The 22487-nt window shown below is 35.2% G+C and overlaps 1 protein-coding gene across 1 annotated transcript in view; it reads right to left on the bottom strand.

Moving 5' to 3' along the window:
- FBXL17 (F-box and leucine rich repeat protein 17) overlaps nucleotides 1-22487 on the bottom strand; it is a 464449-nt gene that overhangs the window by 282295 nt on the left and 159667 nt on the right. The window contains exon 6 of the mRNA XM_046666715.1: nucleotides 20055-20185. Within this exon, the coding sequence (XP_046522671.1) occupies nucleotides 20055-20185 (131 nt within the window). The remainder of the gene's footprint in view (nucleotides 1-20054; nucleotides 20186-22487) is intronic.

Genomic DNA, 22487 nt, shown 5'->3' with positions numbered 1-22487 from the left:
AAGTGGTTAAGTTCTCAAGCTCCACTTTGGTGGCCCAGGTTTTCACCGGTTCGGATCGTGGGCACAGACATGGCACCGCTCATTAGGCCAGGCTGAGGCGGCATCCCACATCCCACAACTAGAAGGAGTCATAACTAAAAATACACAACTATGTACCAGGGGGGCTTTGGGGAGAAAAAAGAAAAATAAAATCCTTAAAATTTTCCAGCTAACTGCCATAATTCACCCTGAAATATTTCTCCCTTTGGTTTCAGAAAAATTAAATCAGAATTGGTACCTTGATGCAACATGTTGGATCATCTAAAACCGGCAATAAACTATTTTTCCAGAGTTTCTCTCCTAACATTTGTAAGCAGTATATGATAGGTAAGCATGAGCTTTCCCTGAGGATCTGGAAATAAGACTGTCCCCTAACTTAAACTACAAAATTAATCCAAAATAGAACAAATGAGCAAACATAATAGTCAAAATAGCTCCCAGGCCAAACTAAGAATCTGACATCACATCATCATGACAATGACATCCACAGAAAGAAGATATCAATCAGAAACAGGGTAACCATCTAATTTATCATCCAACCATGACACTAGGTCAGACACAAAGCAGGACTGTGCTCCACCAATTGAGACATGTGATCACCCTAAATCACAAGAGGAGCTGGTCCTGTTGGAAAGTAAGAACACAAAACAGTAGAGCAAACTTTGGTATTGCCCTTCCAAGTATTATAAGGGGACTCTGGTTCATGAATATACCATTCATTTGGTAATTAACAATGCTGTAGTCCAAAGCTGTTCTTATGACGTAGTTTTGTTATTTAACTTGATTATATAACTTTTCATTTACTTATGTCTTATTTCTTCTGGTGTATGGTAGATCTTTTTAGTCACTGTGATAATGTCTCATGTTTCTTTTCAAACTCCGCATTCTAGCGTATGTACTACAAACTGAAGACAAGAGTCAAATGCTCACTTACTAACAGTAATAATAATTATTATTATAGTTGGCATGTATCGAGTAGTTAACTATGTGCAAGAAACCGTTCTAAGTACTTTATGTATAATGCATGTATGCACTTTATGCATGTATAATTGCATTAAAATCACACAAAAACTTTATGAAGTAAGTACTACTGCTTTCTCCATTTTACAGATAAGAAAACAGGACAGAGGGAGGTTAAGTGACTTGCCTACTGACTACCAGACAGGAAGAGGCAGAGCCAGGATTCAAATCCACATTGTCTGGCTCAGAGCCTGTGCTCAAAGCCACTACACTATACTGTCTCTTAGTGGAAAATATTCTTGTGCCTAAATAATTTATTCCAAGTTTTTTCAATTATTAAAGTCATTTTTTTTTTAAAGATTGGCAGCTGAGCTAACAACTGTTGCCAATCTTCTTTTTTTTTCCTGCTTTTTCTCCCCAAATCCTCCCAGTACATAGTTGTATATTCTAGATGTGGGTCCCCCTAGTTGCAGCATGTGGGACACTGCCTCAGCGTGGCCTGATGAGTAGTGCCAGGTCCACGCCCAGGATTGAAACCAGCGAAACCCTGGGCCGCTGAAGCAGAGCGCGTGAACTTAACCACTCGGCCACAGGGGCGGCCCCTTAAAGTCATTTTTAAACGGTCCAAAATAGTTGATGATAGCATCCAAAGTTGGCACAGGTATGGAGAAACAGACACTCTTGTGCAGGAATGTAGACATATATTCATATAATCTTTTATAGGGAATTAAGCAAGATGTACAAAAATTTTAGTTATGTATATACCCTTAGATTAAGAAATTCCATTTCAAGAATTGAATCCTAAGGCGACAAAAATAAAAGTATACAAAGATATAGGTATAAGAATGTTCATCACACAGTTACTTACAGGAGTAAAAGTTAGAAATAATTAGAATGTCTATCAATAAGAGACTGGTTAAATACTATGTGCTAAAACTCTACCATAAACCCATAAGAAGTGATGACAAAATCTATGTCTATTAAAACAAAAATAAATCTATAACATATTGTTGACTTATAGACACAGATTGCAAAACAGTATGCACCATTCCAAAAGGAGGTGTGGGGAAGAAGTACATACACACATGTGCATATCTGAACAGACGTTCACCAAAATGTAAACACAGTAGAAATGTCTAGAAAGTGGGACTCCAGGTAGTCTCAATTTTTTTTTTTTAATATTTACTAAAAACCTACTTAGGTTTGTGTTGTTATTTTGCATTCAAATGGGCATAAAAGAAAACAAGCGTTGGTGGCAAATAAGTGGCTAGCAAAGAAAGGCGAGGGAGAAACTCAGCAAAGTGGAATGTAGCAGCCTCCGAGTCAGGCGGAAGCAGCATTTAGGCTCCACCTTCACCCCTGGCAAGCTGCTTGAACCTGGATAAGTCACAGATGATTTTTGAGCCTCTGTTTCAAAACTGCAAAATGAAGGCATTACCTGGAATATTCACTGTTCTTTTCAATTCTGTGGTTGAGGTTAAAATTTTAAGAGCAGCCAGGAATATGACTACTTCTTAATCCCTTGCTAGTCACAAATTGATTATTCTGCAGTTTATTAGCCTACACTTAAGTCAGTTTACACAAGATGTGAAATACCAAAAGCCTGGAAAACAAGAACAATGGAAACGCATACAAACACTCAGGTACCCGTTGTCGGAAATACGATTATTCCTCACAGAATGGAACAGTATAGTCACTAAGGAAGGAGCCCACGGGAGATCTCTCACCATCCCAATAAAAGCTCATTTCCAAACGTTTGACAGTTCTCTTATAACATTTCACTTTTACATAGATTTTAAAAGTACATAGGATCTATCTGACATTGTGGTATTTATACCTCTACTGACAAAAATCTAAAGAAAGAGTCAAGTGAGACTTTGATGTTGCATTCCACTGTTATTCAAATATATCAATAATCAAATCTGGAGAGCTGCCAATAAAAACAGAATAAACATCATTAGCATTTTAATAAACCTGCAAGCCACAGGGCTGGAAGAACAGAGCAAGACAGAGCACAAGGAAATCAGCACGGGCAGTGTGCCCTCTGGAGCGATGTGCCCTTTGGCAGTCCACTGTGTCCTCCCCTGCACTCCTGCAGAACACACACTCCAGGGAGACATCTCTGTATTTTAAAACCTCTCGTACACCTGCCCCAGCTCTCAAGTTAAGGGGTTGTGTCATAGTCTTTTTTAAAACTGAGAATAAATAACCGGATTTTAAAAATACTTTAAGAAAGTGCTGATCTTTTAGTTTAAGGAGCGTTTGGAACGTCAGATAGAGTATGATTATAATACATTAACTACATAGACCCAGATGATAGATGAAGAAAAAAGTGGTAAGAAGATAGAAAAAAAAAAAAGAAAGAAAAAAAGAAAGAAGAACTACATGCAATAGACGAAGAGCCAGGAGCCTGGAGGGAGAGGGCTGAATTAGATGTCCTTTGAAACTACTTCCAAACCAGATTCTATGATTCTTAGAATATATCAAACTCAAAATTACATATAAACACTCAAAGTAAATAGTTAATTTGCCTTAATTTCCAGTCATTATATTTTCTCAACTGAACTAGAAATTAGTAAAGCCCTGCTCCCAGAATATTTTGAATTTCATTTATTCTCCTTATTAGTCCACTGTGTGTGTGTATGTGTATGCTGAAGTGTATTTTCAAAAGTGTAACTAATTAAAATATATTTGGATGAAAACTGCAAATGAAAAACAATTCACAAAGGTAAAGTAGCTATATATTAAGCGATCTTATTTTATAGCAACATAAGTAGGGATCACTGTGCTTTTTTCAAAAAAATCTCTACAAATCTGAATACACTTTACCCATTTAATCTGAAAACAAGGAGATGTCTATGAAAATATATAACAATGAGTATGCTCTGTCTTATTTTCTTCAAATAATTGTGAACACTTCAGTGTTATCATACAATAAGCAATAAGCAACCTTCAAGAATCTGCTAGTGTCTTTAAAAAGTTTGATTTAAGACCTTTGCTGTCAATTTGCAGGAAACCATGAGGCTACGATGGTGATAAAGTGTCGATGATGGATGGTACCACCCAAGCCACCATTCTAATAATGAACTAATGATTCATACTCAAGGTGCTTTTGAAACATGATTAAGCCTCCAAACATTTCACTAAGGTAGGTTCTCATTACCCCAATCTCACAAAAGAGAACTTAAGTTTACCAAGGTTACATAGTGAATGATACATATTACAAGTTTGAAGGAAAAAAAAAAAAAAAAACACACACACACACACACACACAAAGGACCCCAGACTCCCAACTCCCACCGTAAGCCCTATTCATTACTATTGTGGAGAAGCCTTTCAGGGTAATTTATTTCCTTGCTCTGAGTCTGACCTTCTCTGGTGGCCACTGGCAAGTGTTTGCCAAAATGTCACTGACCAAAAAACTCCTTACAATGCCATGTATTATAAAATGAATATGTCAAGAATCAGATGAAAATGTCATCAGTGACACTGACAACAATAAAAGAAAATATTCTACAGATTTAAGAAATGAAAGAAGATCCAAGTTAAAGGGGAAAAAAATTAGCTGAGAAAATGTCATCAGTGAGAACATCAACAAAAAAGTAAAACAGGCCACAGCTTTAGGTAAGGGAAGAAAACACAAATTAAAGGGGAAACAATTACCTAAGAATCAAGTGCTCTGTAATGGATCAGAAAGGGGAAGAAAGGCTCCTTTTACAAAGGCTTGTGGGAAAAGTGCATCTCATTTAGAGATCGCCCTGTCATTCCTGGGGGAAGAGAGATGGGGAGACGGAGGTGACATGTCTAAGCACCTGTGAGAGCTCTTCAGATCTGAATCCCAAAGTCACTCAGGTTTCTATTTGCATGTCAAAATGAATGACATAATTTTTGAATGTCAAAAGTAGTCACAGCAAATTAAAAAGAAATTCATCAAAAATTTCCTCCTATTGCCCTTAAAATGGAAAATCAAAAGTTGTTGATTTTCCCACTTTGAAGTCTTTGGCAAGAAGTTTCACTTGTACAAATACTTAAAATCAAACAACTCAGGGGGATATGTCTACTCCTTTGAAATTTAAGAAAAAAATGTGATTTCACTGAGAAGATTACTTTTACACTAAGACTTGGGACATTTATTCTAAATGGACCTAGCCTGCAGATGTGATTATTAAAATAAATGATTGCCGCTCATTACTGATGATTAGAATATATTTTTGGTGTATTCTGGAATTTTCATTTGTATATGCTTGGCACTTTTAAATACTAAATAATAGCTTTAATCAAACTTTCAAATAACACATGTACGCTTTTGATTACCTGCCTGAGCATGAGCTGTATTGAAGGTTAACCACAGTCCAGGTTTAATCCTAGGCAGTTTGCTCCACCTATATGCTTATAGGACACCATCCTCCCAACACTGAAGTGAAATCAATGCTCACATGAGCATTGATAAAACATAGAGAGGTACATGTTAGGATTTCCTGCTACTTTGACTACTGTCCCATGTTCTCCCCTAAACATACTCCCAAGCCCATCAGTGTGGATCACCACAAATTCTAAATACAGTCATGCGCCACATAACGATGTTTCAGTCAACGAAAGACCACATATACAACAGTGGTCTCATAAGATTAGTACCATACAGCCTAGGTGTGTAGTAGGCTATACCATGCAGGTCTGTGTACGTACATTCTATGATGGTCGCACAACAACAAAATTGCCTAACAACGCATTTCTCAGATGGTATCCCCATCATTATGCAACGGATGACTGTACTTTACCAACTGCAGAGTGCAAGTACAGAACCTATTTAGAGGAGCGAAATGTAGTATACAACTAACAGTGACATGTTAGTAATGATAAATGAAACCATTCAAATTAAACCTTAGAAAAATACTGTCAATGGGGAAGGAATCACAAGTAAAATATATGTGCATACAATAAGTAACAGGAGTGGAGCACTGTCAAGTTATTGTGACCTTGTCCCTTTTTAAACAGCTACATTTTCAAAATGGGAGATGACCATCAAGTAGCAGCCACATCTGTGTGGATGTCTAAACGTCTGTCAGAGCCTGCCTGGTGATACTTTACACTTCTCCTCCTCTAACAAGCTTCACTGTTACATCCTACCCGGAGATGGATGGCTGCCAAGAGCCATCACCAAATAAAAGCTCCTCTACAACATAATGATGTCTCTGTACTGGGAATAAACCTGTGAAAGAAAAATCTTGGAAACAAAAAGAAGATGGACATCTATTTAAAGATATAAATTACTAAACATTTCTAATTCCAGTAAGACCATAACATACAAAATATTAACTGTATGGTAATATATAGTTCTTTGAAGACAGTTATCCCATAACTGTATATAAATCTGCAGAAAGAAATGTTACAGAAAACAAGCCTTTTGTTTTTTTCAAATTCATTACTGAATTTAATGAAGAAAGCCAGGGTATTGTCTTGACATATTTTGTCATCCTCTTTCTGAATAAATTGCTGCCACAAGGATATCATGTTTCTCCAGAGTTTTTCTCTCGCTGTCTTCATTTGTTTTTTTTTTAATTCAGTAAGGTTAACATGTTGTCAGTTAGACTAAAATTGTATCCACGTACCGTACCTTACGCATAAACCACCACTCTATGGCAGAGAACTCAGCCTCTTTAACTCTTCAATTATATTTATACAGCATTTTAAAGGCTATGTCTACACCTATTAAATGAATTTTATTTTGACTGACTTATTTTGACTTGCTCTATTTCTTGACCAACTTGAACAGTGTATTTTTTTCTCCTCTTACGTTGAATACAAGCTTATGTTCAGTAGTTTTGATTGCCATCTAATCAATCAACACACATTTACTGAGCTTCTGGTTAGGAGCCCAGGACCGCAGAAAAGTCACAATTCCCAGATACAGTTTTAATTCCTATGCTATTATCAATATAACATTCTAAGAAATTTCATAATCCATCTGAGTGTAAATTAAAATGAAAAGAAAAAAACACAACTTACTCTCTCTCCTCTCCCCAAACATAAGATTCTCCAGATGTATACTCATACAAAGGAAAATATTCATGTGTGTGTGTGAAATACAATAAAATATCAAAATACGAAGATACACTGGTAATTTACTAAGAGAAAAAAATTAATCAAAACTAAAAATAGGAATTCAGTTTAAATTCAAGTTAAAAGGAAAACAAATGGAAATTGTACTTCCCAAATGGACTAGTTCTCAAAATACCATAATAAACCATGGAGAAAATGCTCCCAGGCTTAATTTAACAGGCAATAAAACCCTGCGGCAGCTCTGATTATAGAGTGCTGCTATGGTAAATGGTAAAATAAGCTATGATAGATATGTCAGAATTACCTACTAGTATTAACTGGTTTATTGATGGATAGTTATTAAGGTGATAATTAAAATTAAAAATAAAGGCGTTTCAAAAATGAAAAGACTCCCACTTCTACCTGTGGAATTTTTGTAGTGGGTATTAGTACCATTACTGCCCATGTGCTAGAGAAATTATGTCCTTACAAGACTTACTGTTAGAAGACATAGATGGTAAAGGCAAAAATATAACAGTGACTAATCTTAGCCATAACTCTTCTAAGGGAGGGTCTCCTTCTCCATTTCCTCCTAACTTGACAATAGAGTAGAAAAGTATATATTCTTCATACTATGAAATACCAAAAACTATTTTTAATATATATAAAATCAAGACCTTATACTTACGTATTTTAAAATTTGTATTCACATATTCCTTTCAGACTCAAGGCCCTTATGAGAACAGAAAAGATACCTTTTTTCCCATATATTTTTTAGATGAATACTCAATATTAAATAGTAACACTAGAAACTGCACATGGATGTTATTTTATTTTAATACTATTCTATTCAATGATATTTATTTTATTATAATGCTATTGCAATACTATTTAGCTAGCACCTATATCCAAAAGACTTCATTGGTAGGTTTAACTGCTTATTTGCAACCAACTGTATTTTTAAACTCAGAATAAGCTGTTAGAGGCAGTTTGAGAGATGGGATTGAGGCATTGATAGATGGCATTGAGTCCTGACTGCTCTTACTAGCCGTGATCATCAGCAAGATAGTTTCTCTCTCTGAGCCTCATTTTACCTCCTGTAAAAATAGGGCATAATGATAAGTAGGTCATAGAGTTGATGTGATAATGAAGTAAGATAATGAATAAAACACGCTTGGCACCTTACCTAACTTAATACAAAATTCTCAATGTGGAGCAGCTACAAAGTCAGCGTATAACGAACCACACTAGAACTGAGTAGCTTAAAAAAAACAGCTCTTACTTGCTCACAACGTCATTTGGACGGGGCTCAACTGAGAAGTTCTGCTGGTTTCATTCTTGGAACTGCAGGGATCTGAAGATTTGACTGAGTCTGGATGGTCTAAAAGGGCCTCACTCACATGTCTTGACAGTTGGTCCTGGCTTTTGGCTAGATTTCTATTTCTATGTGGTCTCTTATCCTCAGAGAGACTAGTCTGGGCTTCTTTAGGTGTTAGCAGCACTCCAGAAAAGTCTCTTGAAGCCAAAGCTTGGAAGTCCCACAACATAATTTCTACCAGATCCTATTGGTCAGAGCAAGTCAAAAACCCAGTCAAGGTGCGAGAGGATAGAAAAACAGATGCCGCCTTTTGATAGGAGTGTAGGCAATGTCACACTGAACAAAGGTGTTCATATAGGGATAGGAAAAATTTGTGGCTATAATTTGCAATCTTGTAAAGTCTGCAAAGTAGTGATGAATTTTTATAGCACCTATGCTATCTTTCAACTACAAATAATTGCAAAATTCAAATAGTGAAGGCCAAAAAGAAGTACTAGCTTGAGTTTTCTCCAAACTAGAGTAACATTGTTCTGCTGCTTCAATGACAGATTTCAAAAGAAGACCATCATCCAGCCCTAGGGACTGACACCATCATTTCGATTTCTTTGTTTATTTTTCTGTGTTCTAAGAGTCCTCCACACTTTTCTATTTGATCTAATCAATAAATTTATTTTCATCTGATTCGATATTTTTCCTTCAACAAGCGACTCCCTAGCTGAACATTCCACAACAAATCACATCACTAAGAAATCTGGATCAAGTATGTAGCGCGCTTCTAGAAACTATGAAGTTTGTAAAAGAAGTAAAGAAAAATATATCATTATGCAATGTACAAATACTTTTGTTCTTTTCCATGAAAATGATCACTAGAGAAAAATTTAGTTGGGGGTACAGTTAATTAGGCAGGCCCAGAGATCTATTCACATTGCATTAAGGAGAGGTAAGATAAAATAATTTTTGTAACTACTTACAAACAAAAAGTGCCAAAACAAAACTTGAAATTTATGTTTAACTTATTGTATCAAATCTCATTTTAATGAATATCTTTCTAAATTTCTTGTCACAGCCATAGAGAGGCACAAAATGATAACTGCTACCAGGACTTCCTTTAACATGTGTGTCTCTCAAAGATTCATTTCAAAAGCTACAGTCCTTAATACAATACAGTACAATTTATTTACTTCGGAGAATTTCATGGGGCAGAATATGCCACTAAACACATTGCATGATAAGAATTGCTCCTTATGGAAGGAAGAGAGGTGAAAGAAAGAGCTACGTGCTGTTTGACAACGTGGCTAACAGAAGCATTTTGGGGAATGGCTAATTCTCCCACTAATGATATTTTTACATTTTCCAATGACGAACTGAATTCTAAACTTGCCATTTTTTTCAGCTGAGGATCTGTTATCAACATTGCTTCACAAAAAAAGTTGGAAACTCAAGCAGTTTTCAATTTTAGACCAATTGGTGCTGCCAAAATTATAATACTCAATAACAGAAAACTTCAGTAACGTGAAGTGTGCCTAATCTGGTTTTTAAAACATTTTAAAATCCTGATTACATTATGAGAAGCCACATGAGAAACCAAATGCGTTTGTCTGGAGAAAATGCCACCGGCCGGTGCTATCTTTGGTGGCTAGGTATTTCTCTTCCTACGTGAACAAGGCACCTTACCGTGCATTATTGAAATTAGATAATTCTAATTGATAATTAGGGATTAAAGGTAACCACATGCTAGAGTTCCCAAACAGGTGACCTACTCAACTTATTTTTAAAGGAAATCTTGTAAATGTCTAAAATACTTTTATTTTGCTTTAATTATTTCAAAGTCCTACATGGGTGATAGATAAACTCTACAGGTTCATATGGAATACTCATCACTTTTGAAAAATAGTGACTATTCTAACATTCTTTAATTATATTTCTTACTAATCTTAATTGCCACGATTTCTAAAGACAGTTCCAAAGTGCATCTTGAACAAACAGAAAAGCAATTAGCCTAAATTAATTGCTTTGCTGATGTGATTTGCAGTAGGTATGCTCGGTGGTTTTGAAACTCCTGCCAGTGCTTTCACAACTCGATGTTCTGATGATTTTTTAGCCTATTTTTGCACCAGAGCAATTAACCAGATAATTGTTCTAATGTGAACTTGGCCTTAATCAGTATGTTTAGGTTCAGAGTAGCAATTAACCAAATATTAAACATACATTTAAGGAGCAGTACTTAAAAGTGCTACAAAAGAAGAGTTTAGAAAAAATTTGCAACATTTTTTTCTCATATAGCCTTACTTTTCTTACCAAGAAGCAGAAAAAAGCTGTAACTATCTCCTCTGCCTCTTTTCAATTAATACAAGGGATCACTACATATGAAAGGCAAGTGAAGTTTCTGATTCTTCACTTGAAAGTATTCCAAAGACCCTATTAAAAGGACAAAACCCAATGATTCAATATTAAAATCCAATTTATTGTTCAAAAAAAACAAAGCTATGGCTTTCAGATAAATAGCACGCAATACATAAAGCAAGCTCTATCTGAATCCTGACAATTACACTAAATCTTCACCTTATTAAGTATCAATTTTATTCAGAAATAAATTTGGAAGAAAGAAGGCATTTGAACCAATGGCCTGGATTTCAGCCAGAGTTCAAGACAAATTTAAAAGCAGACTTAGGCATCTTACAAAAGCAGTATTTATAAATCTCTCAAGAAGCCTATATTAAATTACTCGTCTGAGCTGGGCCCCATGCAAGGTGCCAGGGGCTGAGGTAGGGGCAGAGGGCTGAAGCTGAAGACATGGGTCCCCCTTACAAAGAGAGAGACTGATCAACAAAACACTACACAGGCAACAATGATATATGCCACCAACAGAGTGATATACCAGGCATGCAGCTAGACAGCAACGTGACGGAGCACTTCATTACAACCACCATTATTATTTCATCTTTTCTTTAAATATAAGAGAATTCACATTCACTCTAAGGGAAATTATTAGTAGTACAACGATAATTGTTAATGCAACAAGTTTGCTTTTTTCCACTTCAGCAAGCAAGGAGTTACTTCATACCAACTTAAATTAAATATTTTATCAGTTGAGGAATGATATGCATAAAACCTTTCCATTTTCATGAGGCAAAAGGGTTCAAGCTGAAAGTACTCTGTCATTCCTCATGTTTTCATGTCTTCTTTCTTAATTTCTGAAAGGAGCGTCACACAGAAAATAGCCCAGGTACATACATGTCAGGGCTGCCATTTTTAATTATTACCAATCAAGTTCCAGCAATTCCTCCTCTGGTTACACATGTGTGTACTTATCTTCTAAAATATTTCTTTATGCCACTGTTCATAAACTATCTTAAGCTGAAGTAAAATCCCCTGCACTAAATTAATAACTAATCACAGGAGATATTTATCATCTCAAGCCTTTTACAAGAAAATTGTCAGATTTAATCACCTTTCTCATATTTTCACTACTTACTAGGCTTCATTTATCATACATTTTAAGATTTTGACAACAGTGAGTTATTTTAATTACCATTTCTGGTTGGGGATTAAGAATAAGACAACTCTTGGGGAAAGCTGGGGAGGGAGGGATGGTCATAAATCTGTCCAAGCAGGCAATTTTTCATCAATAAATGAAGATTTTCTTCATTGTCGGCAATTTTAAAACAGGTTTGAGGTTAGGAAGCCTCCAAATGCATGAGTGTTTAACACCGCCTTCCTCATCGTATAAAATGTGTCCCATTCTTTCCAACAATTTGATCACGATTCTGATTTCACACCACATAAAACATGTTTTTCAAATTCTGCAAATTAAATGCTTAATAAATCTGTTTACTTATCTTGATATTACCCGGAAAACACAAAAGCTGTAGCAGCATTCAGAGTAGCACATCAAGGAATATCAATAGTGTGATTCCACAGAAGCTCTGTTGTATTATTATTATTTGCAGAAATGTTTACTTATGCATTATTGCTCACTCTGACCAAAAGACAAAGCAGAAATTTAAAATTACCATTATACGTTAGAGCTGTCATAAAAATTCACATTCTAAAAGACAAAATAATGTGAACATAGAGAATCAACAGGACAAATTCTTCCCCATCAAATCCAGTTTCCATCTCATCACCAGAATTGGAGTTAAAAATCAAAGCAGGCTGAGACATCTACATCTCATATAGATTTCCCTTCCAAGTGATTTTACTAGGTTAACTACTCTATTGTTATCTATCAATTAATACTTCCCTAAAAATGATATTTTGTAACTAGAAGTATTGAAAGAACCAATATCAGAACCATATCGAATATCATTATGTACCAAACAACGGAAAAGTTCCTTTAATTTGAATACACTAAGAATTTCATCTGAGGACAGATGTACAAATCATTTTATCAGAGAAACTTTACCTTTTGTAGAAAAATATCGTCAGCTATATGAAAAATCACATATACTAGGAAAACTGTACCAATTAGTTATGGCAATTATTTCCTATCAAAGTATTGAAACCTTCAACAAAGTTAATTTCCTTCTTTTTAACTCAGTGACAACAAAGTATATACCCACTATTCTCCTTTACTCTGTAATGGTTAAGTATTGGCTACAACTAACAAGGAGCATTTATAGATAATAAAATATTTTTAAAAATAAATATGTATCATTACATTCTTAAATAAATACCTATTCAAAATTCATCTGTAAACTTCTTTTTGATACCAGCTATGAGCCAGGTGTTGTACAAGACACAAAAATGAACAAGACTTCCTTGTTTCCCTCAAGGAACTTAGTAAGAAATGAAGAGCATTTACAAATGGGGTTTTGGGGAAAATACTTTTTATTACAAAATTAACTGTTTTAAAAACTTATAACTCTGTATATGCAGTAAGATATCCAAAATTTGTCACCTCTCAGATATCCCATAAGGAAAAGAGAAGGTAACATTCTAATGATGTTCAGAATGATCAAGCATAATCTGATGTCTGAGGTAAGATGACCATATAATTTATCATCCAAACCAGGACACTGGAACACAGAATGGAGCAGCAGCAGCAGCACAATGCTACACCTGACAGAATTCCAAAACAACAGGACTGGGCTGGGACTGTCCTGAGCAAATCAGGACATCAGGTCACTCTAGGTCTGAGGCAGAATAAGGTACCGGGAGACAGTGAGCCCCTCGTGATTAGCGCCTGGACATTGAAGACACACAAAAATGGGTTCCAGTTTTGGTTCCACCACTTATTAGTTGGGATCTGTCTAACCTCTTCGGACCTTAATTCCTTCATTTGAACAAAGGTTAGTTTCTTCCTCAGGGTTGTTGTAAAGATTAAATGAAACTGTGTGTGTAAACACTTAGCATAGTGTATGGCACAGACTGCAATAAATGGTAGCTGTTATTAGCTGTTGTTATTATCCTTGGTCCAAAAATAAAAGAGAGAAAATATTATACACTCTGACCTCACTAGCACGACAAAAACCAATCATGGTTTTAAAGAGAGGGGTTAATGGAGAAAAGGACACAGAATACATTGTTTTTGTAGATGGTTTGGAGCCGGACTAGTATTTACTCCAATACCATACTATTCTTCTAGGGATGATCCTGCAAACAATTGGAAATATAAAAGACAGTGTCAAAACATATGGCAGCCTCAAACAAGTGTCACCAGCTCAGAAAGATTCCATTCTGTCCCTATAACCCTTTCAGAACTCAGTAAAGTATATTTCTTATTCTTTCTGCAAAAATATGAATAAATATCATAGGACATACATAAAACTATGCAGATTACAGAAATAAGCTAAAATTCAGTTTTACTAAAGCTCCACCTAACCAGTCCAACCACATAATTAGGCACCAAAAGTATGCAGCCAGCCTGCTTGGCATTCTACACAGCAGGACAGTGCAGCTACAAACACCACCAGGGAGCTGCTCCAATAGTCAGCATTATTTTTGCCGCCTCTTTATTTCCAAGTTTTCAGGCTTTTATAGGACAAAACTGTTCAAACTTCACACTCAATACTCCAAGGTGAAAAGTATTCCTTTCCTCCAGACCACTTAACTTTAATAGAAAACAAAATATTCTCAAACTCAAATTCAACTATGCCTGCTGGATTTAATGGATAGGTTTGTTCCCCTTGGGCAATCTTTAAACCTCGGTCTCTAGGAGAATTAAGTAATATTAGGGGATTGAAATGAAATAAAATTCTAGGTCCACTGTGACATGACATTCACAGGAAGATGGCAGATTATCCACCCAGTCCTTGAACACTTATAAATACAATATATAGCATATGTTCACAAAACAATTCTTGGAAATAAAACACAATGGGCACTCAGCAAATATTTTATATCACCAACACCTGCTCAAATCCTCTCTGAACTTTATTTCTAAATGTCACCGTTTTTTATTGAATCAACGGTTATTTGAAAGAAGAAACAGAATAAACATCCAGAGAAGATCAAGGGAGTTAGAAAAATCTTTATAGAAAGCCTCATTGAGTTTTACATGAGCCAGGGTGCTGTCAGTAACCCTGAAAAGGGTGGGGAGTAATCTGTCACTCCACACTTCAACCTGTGTATACCTGAAAGATTAAAAAGAGCATGCACAGAAAAAGAAAAGAGAAAGAACAGCATTAGGATTTTTCTTCATATTATAAACAAAGGAATCATGAATCAGATACTAAGCACTGCAAATAAATTCATTTTAAATTATAGGCTTGAAGTTGGAGCGAGTTTAGTAAACTGGTTCAACTCTCTATATAATTCAGGAAACTTTTTCACCACGCTTTTGTTTGAACACTAAGTGGGAGTGAGCTCTCCATTTTGGAAAGCAGTCAATGAAAATGAAGGTCTTAACTTATTTTAAGCTGAATTCTGTCTCTCTCTCTAACTTCCACGTGTTGGCCAAAGTTCTGATGCCTGAAATAATGACAAACTAATGTAGGAAGACTAATTAACTCTCTATTATCTGTTAATATATTTTATCAGACTAAATTAAAAAAGAACTATTTGATTTAAAATAAGAAATATCTAAAAATATCTACATTCTGGATTTTAGTAAAGGAGAATTCAATTTATAGACTGGTTGGGAACAGGCAGATAATATAAAAGAATAGAGAATGCACGGTGGGAATAGTGGAGAAATGGAGAATGGCCAAAGAGAAGAGCCCATTCTTCATCCTGGAAAGACTGCTGAGATGAGAAAATGTGGGCCCAATGTTGCTAGATCCGTAACTTTTCCAAGAGAAGGCCCAAATTCAGAATTTTTATATGAATTAACCCAATTTTTAAAGTGTTAGCAACTAATTCAATTTTTAAAATATTGTATAGGCCAAACAAAACAGCTTTATGGACTGCACTCAGCTGTGGCCCACCAGTTTGCAATTTCAAATGATCTTATTTAAAGAGAAAATACATATAGTTACTATTCTAAAAACTAGTATATGTAAAGTGAAATAGCAACATACCATAAATATTGTTTTATAACTTGAAAGAAACTGATCACGACAGTCCAAGATTTAAAATTCTCTAAATTTTAGTGTCGACTGATGTAATAGCCCCATTTACACAAATCTAAGATTCACACAGCAAATTAACTCCTTAAAGAAAGTATCCTTAGTTATCAATGTTCAACAAATTTAATACATTCAATTTTTTTAACGGCAAATTCAAAGAATAAATCTTTAGCTAGGCAAGTTCAACTAGCTGGCAACATAATTTACTTTACCAACCAGTCTGGCTTTTGTTATGTTTTGTGACTTTAGCTGATTGATGCTACAGAACCTTTCAATTCTCTTGTATTGTTACCCTCTACTGTTATCCTAATTAATGAGCAGCATGGTCAGCTGTCAATGAAAGGATCATATATTTGATAATGGTTATATAGAGCATATGATTGAACTTTATTTTCAGGACTAATGTAAAAAAATCAAAAGTTGGGAGATTAATTTCCTCTGTGATAGTCAATTTAAATATTAAAAAAAGCTTTTGTAAAGATCTATTAAAATCAATTATGTTTCATTTAATTCTTCTTGGCAAAAAAGAACAAAAGAGCTGTTATAAGCATATCACTATAAAGATGCTCAGAACCATTCAGTTTTTTACATATTAGCTTTTTACATCCACAGCATGCTGCCTTTGGACTCTGTGCCAAACATACAAAAACGATGATGACCAAATTGGATGTGAAATCACAAAGGATTTATATCAAATACAAATAAACATTTCAATAAACTTAGAGTCAGAGAGAGTGAAGGAAACATTACAACCAGATGTTTAATTTAAATCATTGATAGAAATAGTCAGTGTCCTCTTTTCATAAACCACTTGCATGTTATTTGTATTCAAAAGCAATGGTAAATGACAAATGACTACTAGACCATCCTTCTGAATACAGGAAAATATCATGCTGTTTAACTCTCTAAACACAAAAAGTGCTTTTAGAAAAACAAAGATAAAGAACAACATGTCTTAGTCACACAGATCAATTCAAGAAACACAAAATGCTAAAAAGTACCATGAGTATAGCAGTAAAGCCTTTCAATTACTATATATTTTAAAAGTTTGGACTTCAAAAAAAGTTTATAGAGAAGAACACTTAAAATCCAGAATAAACCTTATATCTAAAGAACTGAGAAGAGTATCAAAGTTTATCTTCATGTGAGGTATCTTTTATTAAAGCTGGCAGCATTAAACAGATACTTTTCATATGTACTATGTATAAAATAATATCTAAAGGTTCTATTATACTTTGATTATGAAAGAAAATAATGAGATTAGTTAAAAAAAAAAACCTAAGACTTTTACATATAAATATCAATTGTGTGTGAATCTCAGCTGTGAAATAAAAATTTGACTCATTAGCCATTTGTTTTTTCTTCTTTGTCCTCACCCAGTTTTTACTGCAGCAATGATGGAAAAATTTATCCATTGGAAAAGCCATAGAAAAGTCAAACAAATGGTCTAAATTTAATAGGAATAGTATGACCTTCCACTGAACACAAGATGTTGAAAAGATTAAATGAGAACATGTGTAAAGTGCCTATCAATTACCTGGGGAATAAAGGTTATTTTCCTCCCTTCTATCCTTACAAGGCTCACTATTATCTCACTCATTAAGTCTTATGTCACCTAAAGAGAGCAACCTTTGAGAGCAGCAGGAACTCAGTCCCCACAGTCTGAGACACAGTAACAAGTATTTAGTAGGGGGTTAATAAATGCTTCCTGATTTATTAGAGGATAATAATAATGAACAAATGTAAAACAGACGCTAATTGATAGGCTAAATGCATTAGTGCATTCCAGTGACCTCTATATGAAAGGTTACTAACCCATCCCGGCTAAGTGCTGAAATTATAATTAAGTCTGACGGGAAGTCCTAGATTTATACCAATATAATTACAAATATTACTTAGCTTAGTGATAGAGTATGGCAAGAACAATGAGATGAGTAATTTAGATGATACTGCAAAGTGGGTTTTAATGTTTGAAACTTCTATTACAGTACACAGGATAAGTGCAAGTAGTGTAATTAAAACTTAAAAGAATCTGATCTTTAAAACTCTACTGTTCAACCTCATTAAAATGCATGTTTTCTCAATTAATACAAACTTTTCCATTAAAAACATAAAAATACATTTTCACTCCTTGCAAATAAATCTCTACAGTACATATATTTGGGATCAAATAGCAAATACCCATTAGAGTTAAGTAGGAAAAAATGATTGAAATAGCAAGAGGTTTGAGTAGACGGAGCCTAACAAAGGGGAAGGAAAGGCACAGGGAGGGCTGCCCACTTTTTCATTTGTAAATACCCAGATTCGGCTAAATAAACATTTGAAGAGCTAGAAGATTAGAGGTCCTTGAATATCTTTGTTTAAATGATACAAACCTAAGCAAAACGTTTACTTAGGAGATAACCCCTATAATCATATATAGACTGCATCTTTTTTACCCCTGTGGTCTCGAGTACCAACTCTTCTACAAAGGTCACGTACACAGAAAATTGTTGTGGAATGAAAGGCAATCCTTATCATAATCATTTTTGTTGCAGAAACAGTTTTTTCTCCTTTTAATTCAATACATTACTAAGTTTATCTCAATATTAAGCTAATGCTAAACACCTAAAACCATAGGAAAATGCTTTTTACTTACTTTATTAGTTGTTACAAAAAACAGCTAAAAGATTATTAAGCTGTCATATAATTGACTGTGTAGAAGAATGTTGATTATAGAAAAGAATTTTATTATTCAAATGTTTATCAACTTCCTTTAGATTTTGATATATTTCCTACAGTGACTATTACTCAAAAAACAATAAATACCTTTTATAAATGATGACCATGTGCCCATTCTAGATTAGTAAATATGTCAGGAAAAATTTTACTAAGAGAAAGCCAAGTCAAAGTCTATCACATAATTTAAAAAGGAATGCAGGGTAATTTAAGAAAATGTCACTAAAATTTAACATAATTGGGGAAAATGGAGTCTACATGATTTTATTTTTAAAGTATAAAGGCAAATTAAAAGTAGAGGGGGAAGTATCTTGAATTTAAAGCATTATCTGACACAAACTTAATAAATCATTACTCCCATTTGTGAAAAAATATTTAAATCTAAATAAGTTCTAATTTTAGCTGAAATAAGTGCTTTCTCTTTTGAAAGCAAAATATTTTTGGTGGCCTACCTTTTATTTATTTTTTTCTTGAGAAAGACTCGCCCTGAGCTAACATCTGTTGCCGATCTTTCTCTTTTTTTTGTTTGAGGAAGATTCACCCTGGGCTAACATCTGTGCGAATCTTCCTCTATTTTGTATGTGGGTCGCCACCACAGTGTGGCTGGCGAGTGGTGAAGGTCCACATTGGGGATCCGAACCAGTGACCCCTGGGTTGCTGAAGCCAAATGCACCAAATTTGACCACTACGCCACAGAGCCAACCCCAGTGGCTTATCTTTTTTAAAAAAAAAAAACAAAAAAAACTTATTCTTGAAAAGCTACTGGGCAAGAATCTCGTCTCAAGCCTATATTTAAGAACCTACCTAAACTCATTAGTTACAGTAAAGTAGCGCCACTCTGCAGCTGTTTTTATCATTAAAAAGTCTACTTTCAAGGGTTCTGGCACTTTTTTCCTTCATGCAATGTTTCAAAGAAAAATCAGTTCTTATAAGATAAATTATAAATTTTTCATAAGAAAAAACTATCCATTTTACACATTTCTACACTATATATTAAAGTTTCCATCACATGACTTTCATTTGCAAAACAAATTATATTTATAAGAGAACAAAATGTCATCCTTGAGAAAGGATCTAAATACATAACGTCTGAAATAGCTTCTCAGAATCATTTCTCTTGACAAGTGAACAGTAAAATCAACCACAAAAGTTGCAAAAATATTAAAGTGAAAAACAAACAACATATCTTGGATGGATGACAAAGAAAAAATTCAACAGACTGCTGTTATAATTGTTTAGGTAAACATTTGAATCTTAACACATAAAAACCTTGTCACAAATATAAGCAATGGATGGGTTAAAAGTATACATCTGGATGGTTTTAAAAACTTAAACATATCTATTTGAAAAGGTATGGTTACATTAAATTTTCCTTAAAGTTCACATGCCTTGCTATAATGATAATTAGTATTTGGTACATAGAACAAATGTTTGCCTCTGGAAAATTGTTTTTAAGATGTTACAATGGTTACCTGTCATTTATGATCCAGTTCAGACAGAGGTTGAGAGAGCTAAGATTTTTGCACCTCTTGACAATTTCCATCACGGTTTCATTATCCAGTTCAGTGATATGACGTAGGTCCAAGCTGGAAAGGTTTCTTAGCTAACAAGATAAATAAAATGAAAGATTGGAAAGGTAAATACTAGGTTCATCCTCAAAAATTACATAGTTTATTACAAAGTAGAGTATCACTGTACAATATTTAAAATAGATAGTCTAGAATCATTAAACTAAATGTTTATGTAATATTTTACATACTAAATTAGAAATGAAGGCAGAAATCTATAGTGAACATAGAAATGGCAACAAACATTAAAATCAAACAACGCTTATCGAGGTATCAAAAAATCAAAAGTTAGCAATCTAATAAGCAGGGAAGCTGTTATATATTACATTAAGCACCCACAATTTGATAGGATTATTCTTTTTAACATTGTTCAATTTCAGATATTTATCTTCATGATTGTAATGCCACTTTTGTATAGGTTTTCTCATTTTTTAAAAGATGAAATATGAGTAAGTGGTTAATTCAGGGATTCTTGGCAATTATTTTATCAATGTACTCCAAATTGTACTCTTATGGGTTGTGTGTTTCACCATGCAGAAAGCAATATAAAACATTGTTTAAATGGTAAAGATTTTCTCCAGGTACCACCTTCCCCATTTCTTCATTTTCTCTACTCCTTTCCTGATGTTTCCTGTCTTCCCCTGATATTTAGTCCCCAAAGAAAATTAATAATATCATTTACACAAAGATGGTAGGATCTTAAGTATCTTCTTCAAATAAGCTACATTTCAAATAAGCTATTTTTACTTAATAACATGCAAAGAATTAATCCAGAGGCACGTGGTAGACGAAATAACATCCCTCCCAAAGATGTCTATGCCCTAATTTACCTTATAAGGCAAAAGAGACTTTCAGATATGATTAAAGTTATGGGTTTTGAGATGGAGAGATTATCCTGGATTATCAGGGTAGGCCAATCTAAGCACATGAGCCCTCATGGGCAGAGAATCTTCCAAGCTAAAATCAGAGAGATGTGACAGAAGATGATGCAGGAGATACTTGAATTGTTAAAGGGATTCAACCTGCTCTTAGTTGCTTTGAGAATGGAGGAAGAGGGCCAGGAGCCAAGGAATGTGGGCAGCCTCTAGAAGCTGGGAACAGCCCTGAGATGACAAACAGTGAGAAACAGGGATTTCAGACCTACAGCCTTAAAGAACTGAATTCTGTCAAAAACCTGAAGCAGCAAGAAAATAGATTCTCCCCTCGAGCTTCCAGAAAGGCATCAGACAGCTTGATTGTAGCCTGGTGAGACCTGTATCAGACTTGTGACTTCTAAACTAGGAGAGGATAAATTTGTGCTGCTTTAAGCTGCTGCATATGTGGTAATTTGTTACAGCAGCAATAGAAAACTAGTGGTCAGCATTTCCAGCCCCATGAGGGCGCTCTCCCAGGACAGGCCAGTCTTCTCTAGGACACTCTCAAATCGTTCTGCAGAGAGAGCAGGCTATTCCTGCAGGAAGCTGACTTGCAGGTGTAACCCAACTGCCAAAGGCCTCAGAGCAGCGAGACAGGCAGGTCCCACCCAAGAGTCAGTTAAGCTTCAATCCCAAGAGAGGATAAGCCACTGGAATCTCCACTGCATACGGCCAGAGAGAAGAAAATACTCTAAAGCAGCACCAACCCAAAGAACTTTCTGCAATGAGGGAAACATTCTATATCTCTGCTGTCCAATATGGTAACCACTAGTCACATGTGGCTACGAAGCACCTGAAACGTGACCAGTGTGAAGGAGGACCTGAATTTTTTCTATCTTACTTAATTTTCTTTAGTTTACATTTAATTTTTTATATCTGCGTGTGGCCAGTGTCTACAGTGTTGGACAGAGCAGCTCGAGAGAAGTGAGTCTGCCAGGCAGCACTCGAACCCTCTTTTCCACCTCAGCTCACAAAAGGAGAAGCGACAGAGAGGGTTCATGCAGAGTCACTACTGGCTGCTCTCTGATGCATGTTGCAGAACTACGGAGAGAAACAGAGATAGCTAAGAGAGATGAAATATGAAAAGGTCCACAACAGTAGGGAAATTCCTCCTAATTAAGACAGCAAGCTTCTGTACACTAAGGACTGAACTCTAAGCATTCATAAAGAGATTTAAGAAAAACTCTCTGCAATCGGCCTATCAGGTCAGATGTTCAATGAAGTCACTAGTCCAGTGTGGGACTCAGGACAACACTCCAGAACCGAGGCAGGACCAGGAAAGAGGAAATGGGTTCTGACAAAGTTCCTGCTCAAGTTAGCACAGTCTAAGGGCTTTATCAACATCAGAACATGATGGGTACTTGGCAACCAAAGCACACTTTAGGGGATGGACTCACCTTTGTTAAAATGAAACAGATCACTC

Source organism: Equus quagga, chromosome 7 (genome assembly GCF_021613505.1).
Source record: "Equus quagga isolate Etosha38 chromosome 7, UCLA_HA_Equagga_1.0, whole genome shotgun sequence".
Taxonomy (NCBI): Eukaryota; Metazoa; Chordata; class Mammalia; order Perissodactyla; family Equidae; genus Equus; species Equus quagga.
The sequence above is the reverse complement of the archived record's forward strand: the minus strand, read 5'-3'. Positions and strand labels throughout refer to the sequence as shown.